This window comes from Trachurus trachurus (genome assembly GCF_905171665.1).
Source record: "Trachurus trachurus genome assembly, chromosome: 14".
NCBI classification, from domain to species: Eukaryota; Metazoa; Chordata; class Actinopteri; order Carangiformes; family Carangidae; genus Trachurus; species Trachurus trachurus.
In genome coordinates, this window is record NC_139903.1 from 30,948,238 (window position 1) to 30,956,635 (window position 8,398).

Below are 8,398 nucleotides of genomic sequence, written 5' to 3' on the forward strand. Positions count from 1 at the left end.
TCTGAACAATTTGAATAATAAAATCTATCAGCCTTCATCTAACCATCATGTTTCTCCCTCAGCTTATGGACAGAACCTGCTGATGAAGGTCACTGTGCAATTTTATTCAAAAACCAAGAATGGAGATCAGTGAACTGTAGTGAGAGAAACCAGTGGGTCTGTGAACAGGCAGCTTTATCTGTTTGAACAGTGAACAGCTTTTCTTCTACTTTGTTAGAGATGCTGTGCTTCTCATTTGTATATTAGCAGCTTGATGGAAGGGACCAGTGATAGCTACTGCTCAGTTTGCTGTTTGCTGTGTGCAACATTTGAGGTGGTTGGTGCTGATTGGCCACCAGAGGGAGCTGTAGTACCTCTCCACTCAATGTTACTGGGCTGTGCTCCCAGGTTGTTGTCTTGTGATGTAAAGAAGAACTTGACGTGTAGGTGACAGTGAAGTGGAAACATTCATGTTTTGTTGTTTATGACTGTGAATAAAATGCTGCCACACAATGTTGCTTCTGACTTGTTCTTGCAAATTGCTGCTTGGAAACTGGAATCATGTCGACAACATTAATGTTTAATGTCGACACTTTGTTATAAAAGAGCTCATCAGCTGCTGCTCAGTCTGACTGAGTGCACATATTTATTTTTACCCAGTTAAATTTACTGATCAAGTTTTGACTTAGGTTGGTAAAAGAGGAACTGCAGCAGCGTGACAACATCTGAACTTCACAACTTTACACAATCTGCTAATCAAAGACCAACAGTTACAGCTAACCTGACCTCAAACCCACTGACTTCTCTGGCAAGGCAAGGCAATTTTATTTGTAGTCTGTTTTAACAAACAGTTTGTCTCAAAGGGCTTTACATGGCATCATAACAACATCCTCTGTCCTTAGACCCTCACATCCACTGAGGAAAAACTCCATGGAAACCCTTTTAACAGGGAAAAACTGGAAAAACCTCAGGGTGAGCAACAGAGGAGGGATCCCTCACCCAGGACGGACAGACGTGCAATAGATGTTCTTACAGACAAGAAAACAGTTTATAACACAGAATGTGGGAAACATGGAAATGTTAACGACAGCTGAAAAAGGAAGCTAATCAGAGCAGAGAGAGACAACAGTCAGCCAATCAGAGCAGAGAGAGACAACAGTCAGCCAATCAGAGCAGAGCCTCCATGTCTGTTAGTCAGCTGATCTTTCAGGAGCCGACCAGATGTTCATCAACACTCAGAGACTTTGTGTTTGAGTGACAGCAGTGACTCATCAGTGAACCTTCATGACTCAGCACTTTGCACATTTCACTGAGTCACCGTGGAAACAGAGTGAACAGACTTGATGCTAAAAGTCTGTGCAGGTGTGTGAGCTTCCTGCTCAGTGTTCACTCCAACACGTTAAGTTGTTGTGGGCATCCCAGGAACAATTGTTTTGATATGTATGTTACACAATATTTTAGAACTTATAGCTGGATTTGTTTGTTTTGTTTCATTTTCCTGTGTCTTTTCATGCAATGCTGCACTTTAAGTTGTGTTGTATTCTGTACAGTAACAATAAGTTTTTTTTTTTTTTAATTTTCTTCTAGGTTTGCAGCTCGTCCGCAGTGCATGCACAAAAAGGCCATCAAAAAGAAAACGGTCTCAAAACACTGCCTTTGCTGACTATGTTGTTGAAGACATCAGCACACATGTAGATACAAATGAAGAAACGGAACTACGCAGGATTTCTTACAGCTGCATTGACTCGGTGTGTGGGGAAATGAAGGATCGCTTTGGGAAAAATAACTGTGAACTGATGGAGGCACTCAATGCCCTGGATCCTGTCCAAGGCACATTCTTGGATGTCAGCAAGGTGAAACCTTTACTTGACCTCACCAAGACACCTGCTCTGGACTCTGAGTTTGAGGTGGCCCGCAACTTCCTCAGGGCACAGATGGTGCAGTCTTCTCCACCGGATGGGGAAAAGTGGACAATGAAACAGGTGATTAAGTTCATTATTGTTTTTATTGTACCTTAAAAAGCTACATGGCTCCTTTAGAATTATTAAATAGCCTACATTGTCATGGCATGGTCATTTGGTGACCTTTAAAAACAAACTGATATTTTTCAGCATCAGGGATTCATCAAGCAGTGAAACAGATCACACATCACACGTAACATGATTTCGTTCAATGAGATGACAATTTATTTGATTGTTCAAACTACGGTAATTTTGTGTATATTATTGCAAAGGGTTAACATTGTTCAACATGATGTTGCATTTATATTGTTATCTGGGGAATCATTATGGTTGTAATGATATTGATTTCAACCTTGTTTCTCTATCCTCACAGATCTTGAAACAGTTCCAGAGGCCGCTGGAAGCAATGCCTACCGTCTTGACAGCATTCAAACATGGCCTGACATTCGGAGCAAGCACCCGCACCCGCGTCCTGTGAAAATTCATTTCATCATTGAATGTGTTCACAGAGCATCGCCAGAGCATACTTCATCAACGGAAGGCCAACCTTATCCAGTTGGCATTTGAGAAGGACTTGACACGAAAATTTCGGGATGAGTGGAAGGACATGGCCTTAAGAAGGTTTCACACAGACCACAGATGCCGCCTGCCACTCTACTAACACACTCACACACACAAAAACACACAAACTTAGGTCACTTGTAGGCAGAAGGGTTACACTGCTTTGTGCTGCTCCTTGTGCTCCCTAGCTGCTGTAGCTACCTCTCCCAGCATGAATGTTTACTTCAGTGTTCAGGTTGACATCCAGTAGTGAAGCTGCTGTATGGTGCTATCTTCTTGAATTCATGCTTTGCTGAATAAATGGACACAGCACTACACTATTTTGTTTGTTTGATTGGATTTTCTGATGAACTGCCCCTTTTTAGTAAGAGGGAAATTATTTCTACGCACTGTAGGAGTGGTCACAGAGCCATATTGTTCACCCTGAAGCAAATAAATTGTAGGTTGAAAAAGTTTGCCCCCCTGAAAAAATGTAATGCCCCCCCTTAAATGTTTTTCTGCAGCCAGGTCTGGATAGAGCTGATGTTCACCTGTAAGCCCCAGTGTAAGCCCCTTCATGACTGAAGAATGAAAATCTCCATTTCTCACTCTGTTTTATTTTATTGTTCATGGATTTATTTGTTTGTTTGTTTTTCTCTGTCACCATGGCGATGAATGAACTTTGTTGTATTGTCACAATTTACTGTGAGAGGACAGTGATGTTACTGGAAGTTTGAGCCGTTGTTGTTGTTCACTGATTAAACCACGAACCTCCACCTGATTAGTCGACCATCAGTTATGAATGAAATTATAGTGAAAGTCAGTTATTCCCCCTCTGGTTGGGGTCCCTGAACGCCACACTGAGAGCTGCTGGTTGTTGATCAGCGTCTCATGCACAGTAACAGTTGGACTTCACTGCCACCCTGTGGTCAGAGTGAGGAACTGCAAAACCTTTTACTGTAAAGATTTTATTACATAGTTATTGTTTGTTCTGAGAAGTCTGAAAAGTGCAACTCAATGTTAGAGTGATTATTACTAAACAGATTCATTAATATCATCACATTTAATTTTCATGTTTATTTTAATATATATTATATTATATTATATTAATATTTGTAGTGATGAAATGGAAATACAAGCTGATATTAAATATATTTTCACACCTTTATCTGGACCCATTTATTAATATTTCTCTGTCACATTATGAATTAATTTGTTCATTCAGCATGTAGATACCTTACATGCTCCCATGGAGTTAAAACATTATGAAACTTGAAACCAACTCTAACTTAAAGTAAATGTAAAAGTTGTTCCTGTTGTTGTTTTTTTTACATTAGTTTTCTTTGTCAGTAACAGTGTCTGCTTTTCATTTTTATTTTTATTGGTTGAAGTGATAAAAAAGGTGACATGAAGGACAAAGACATGGACAAACATACAAACAGTCGACATTGGTACAAACGACAACAGGAAATGACGTGCCACGATGATACATGAATGTAGTATTAAGTGTGTGTGTGTGTGTGTGTGTGTGTGTGTGTGTGTGTGTGTGTGTGTGTGTGTGTGTGTGTGTGTGTGTGTGTGTGTGTGTGTGTGTGTGTGTGTGTGTGTGTGTGTGTGTGTGTGTGTGTGTGTGTGTGTGTGGATGAGAGGTAAGTGGAGTGGTATTGCTTGTATACAATATGGTAATAATTAAGTAAGTAATAATAATAAATAAAATAAAATCAACAAATAATAGTAATATTAGGGATAATGAATAGGTAATAAGAGAAAAGAAAAATACATATATAGTATATGTATTTTTCTTATTTTTCTTTATATATATATTATAATGAAATACAACTTTGAAATTTAAAAAGAAAAAAAAAAAGGAAAAAATGTAAAAGAAATGTATGTAATTATTTTCATTTGTGTAGAATAATTTTCATGTTAAAGGGATAGTTCAACATTTTGGCAAATTGGCCCATTGCCATAATCGCTATAGTCATAGCAGTAGGTTCATTACCTTTAATTGTAGGTGTAAGCTATTTTCAGTACGGCGGAGCGCAGCAGCAGGCTGCTCAGAGCTACGCTATGGAGGCTAATGGAATTTCTTGGTTTCCCTCATTAAACTCATCAAATTCAACATCCCAAAACTCCACAGCGCTTTTGTAGACAAGTTGTGACCTGCACAACCACCACGCTATGAGATAATGACGGAACGATACGAAACGGAGCCGTTTTCGAGGTAAATACAGGGTAAATACGGAGACTGCTTGCTGAAAAACTGTCCCTGAACGCAACGCGCATCAGCGGTTTTGTATGAATTTACCTCGAAAACGGCTCCGTTTCGTATCGTTCCGTCATTATCTCATAGCGTGGTGGTTGTGCAGCTCACAACTTGTCTACAAAAGCGCTGTGGAGTTTTGGGATTTTGTATTTGATGAGTTTGATGAGGGAAACCAAGAAATTCCCTTAGCCTCCATAGCGTAGCTCTGAGCAGCCTGCTGCTGCGCTCCGCTGTACTAAAAATAGCTTACACCTACAATTAAAGGTAACGAACCTACTGCTATGACTATAGCAATTATGGCAATGGGCCAATTTGCCAAAATGTTGAACTATCCCTTTAACATGATAGTGATAAGTTGCAATGAGAGGTGAGGTTAGGCCACGCCGCCGGGTGGGGGGCAAGCAGGGACCCGCCCCGTCGCGCCCCAGAGCCCAGCCGGGAATCTCAGTCTGGGAGGGGGTCTGCCCACTTAGGGGAGGCTTTTTTTCCCTTCCTTTTTCCCCCTTTTTTCCTCCCCTTTTTTTCTTTTTTCCCCTCTCCCTCTCCCCCCTCCCCTCCCTAATTTGTAATTTTCATTGTATTTATTCATTTCTTTATATTTTGACAGAAAGGGGGAAAGGTTGGGTTCCACCACTCTGCCCCATCCGAGGTCCCGCCAAGCCCCAAGGGACCGGGCACGGCCGGAAGTCGTCAGTCGTGGCTTTACTCGGCTCTGAACCCTGTCATCTTGTCGAGTGTGGATTGGCGACACTGCCTGCATGAACCAGGAGCGTTGTCTGTGCTGCTCACTGCAACATGTTTGGCATTGAGGTGGTAGCAAAGGCTGGAAGTGCTCCGGTGATGGGCAAATTCTTTTTTGCACAATTTGCACACAAGTGTGCTTTCATCCAGGCTAGCCTGTTTTTTGAAACTAAAATTTCCGCTCACCGAACCCTGCAACCACTTCTCATCAGCTTCCATTTTTTGTACATGTTGTGCTCTGTGCATCAGTATTACGGGTATGCCGGGAACAATGAGCAACGTTCCGCGCTGCTGGGAGTGCAAAAATAAATTGCGATTAAATGCGTTAATTTTTTTTTGTCACGTTATTTTTCTGTGATTAATTAATCGTAATTAACCCAATAAAGTCCTAGCCCTATTTATTATATAAGCCAAAAATTAACAGGAACAGTGTAATACTGTAAATAAGAACCAAAAACATGATGTATAAAATCATATAATATCAACCGAAATCATTTTATTTTCCTTCATCATCAAACCACAAAACTGTATTTTATAAAAAGAAAAAGTAAACATTCACTGCGTGTGGCCTCGTCACTGACAGTGGAATTAAAGGGGGGTCATGACACCTTATAGGATAAAATGTATATTCTCTGTTGTTGCCATCCTTGAGACACATCTATACCGGGAGGTGCAAGACCAGAGTCACCACGATCATTACAGATCTATCTCACGCCTGCAACTGTTCCAGCTGCTGAGATCGAGAAAACGGTTCAGGAGTATGATGGCCGAAACTGAGCGACTCGGGAGGAGCTTCTTACCTCAGGCCATGAGACTCCTGAACCAGGACTCAACTTAGATTTGATTTTATTACATCATTTACATCATATTAGTTTTAATTTTACTCATATTTATCTTATTTATTCTATTTATAAGATAGATGGATAGATAGATAGATAGATATATACTTTATTAATCCCAGTAGGGAAATTCAGGTGTCTCTCGCTCATCCAGACAATTAAAAACAATTAAAACACAGACCAGTACATACAATAACGGGACAATAACATAATATAAAATAAATAAATAAACACAAATGAGGCAGTACAGTACACTACACTACGAGTGGAGCTATAGAATAAAATCACAGTGTAAGTGCATGATAAGAACTATATAAAAGATAAAAGACTGGATGAAGACTGGATAAAAGACTATGAATAAAATAAATAGCAACTAATAAGGCCAGTTTAGGAGCAACCAGGAGACATTTTACTACATGTTACCCTGTGACTTCTGTATGTGACAAATAAATTCATCTTGTATCTTGTTATGAATGCTCAATACATTCTGACATGAGCAGAGGACAACATGAGTTGAATGAAAGTCTTTTTTTTCACGGTGAGACCTTAGCCTTCCCTGAGACAACTGAGAGTTTCAAACAACAGCATACATGGCCCAAGAGGACAGGCCTGATGGTCTGATCTCTGAGCCCATAGATTAAAGCACTCAGACATCTAGGAAGTATGATAATAAACACATAAAAAACATTAAGGATGCGGATGAGTACTGTCCTGGTGACAGTTTTTGAGATAACCGTGATCAATGAGTTGTGCATGGTTGAAAGGAGAATGAGGCCCAGCTGCACCAGATGCAGCAGCAGTGTGTTCCGAGCCTTTCTGACTGAAGCTTTGTCTGTAGAGGCTGACCTGGCTGCTACCACCACACCAACATAGGAGGAAGTGACCACTAAAGTAGCTGTAATAAACACAACACAAGTGTAGGCTGTGTCATAATGAACAGATGTTGGCTCAAGAAACATGACAAGTGTTCCACAAAAAGTTTTCATCTGCAGGCTCTCCAGCTCCTCAAATGGAAAATTTAACAGTAAAATAACTCGAATGAGAACATTTAGTGAACAAAAGGCCCAAACCACAATAATGGCCACTCCTGTGTTTTTGATGGTGATGATGGTTGCATGCCTCAGTGGGAAACACACAGCTACATATCTCTCCAGAGACATCACCACCAGTGTTAGAGGAGAGACATTATTTGTGAGATTAGTGATCATGACCAGAAGACCACATACAGGATACGTCAACATTATTCTACAAATAGACAGTAAATACAGGAACTGACTCAATGCCATCTGCACAGTGTCGGCAAAAAGCAGATTATAGAGAAGAATGTAACGGGAGGTCACACGAAACACCAATTTACTCCTTAGTGTGAACAACATGGTCACATTAATGATGAAGAAAATGTAGCTGGGTACTGTAGTCAGAGTGGAAAGCATCACTCTCTCCAGTAACCCAAGTCCAAAGGTTATGTTGGCCTGAGACTGAGTTGCATTGGACATCTCAGAAAAGAATTTAAGACATGAGAACAATTAACCTGTTGATGTAACTGGAACAAAAAAGCACAACGACTATCTTCCTCTACCTCTGATAAAAACACATCTAGATGTCTTCTAAATACAGATTCCTTTTAGGTCATTATCTAAGATACCAAATCATACACAAACATTTTCCCTGTGCACAATAAAAGCAGGTTAGTCAGTGTTTCACTTAATGTGAGGAGTGACCATCTGCAGGATTTATCCGCCCTCACATTCTGTATATCATCATCTGTGTCACACTATGATCATGTGACAGTGTCACATGTGACAATGATTAATGGCTTTGGAATATATTATGTTATTCCTCTGCTATTACTTCTAGAGAGATAGTAGTCTCGCTCGCCCCTCCTTTAGAGAAGAAGGGTCTGGCTGGTACGCCTCTGATTCTGCGATCGGAGGGTGGGAGGGAGGGACTCTATTTGTAAGGATTTTCCTATGTTTCTATTTTTCTACGTGTGTTAAGCACTTTGTGTTGCATGTCCTTTCATGAAAAGTGCTCTATACATAATTTGATTTGATTTAAAGTTTGATAAAAAA

At 40.3% G+C, this 8,398-nt stretch overlaps 1 protein-coding gene across 1 annotated transcript; it reads right to left on the reverse strand.

Annotated features, from left to right (window-relative positions):
- Nucleotides 1-6,859: 6,859 nt before the first annotated feature.
- On the reverse strand, nucleotides 6,860-7,822 carry LOC310997557 (odorant receptor 131-2-like; the record flags this gene model as incomplete). The annotated part of the gene is made up of 1 exon (XM_083987299.1): nucleotides 6,860-7,822. One exon carries the CDS (start codon nucleotides 7,820-7,822, stop codon nucleotides 6,860-6,862), a length of 963 nt encoding a protein of 320 aa, XP_083843425.1.
- Nucleotides 7,823-8,398: the final 576 nt, after the last annotated feature.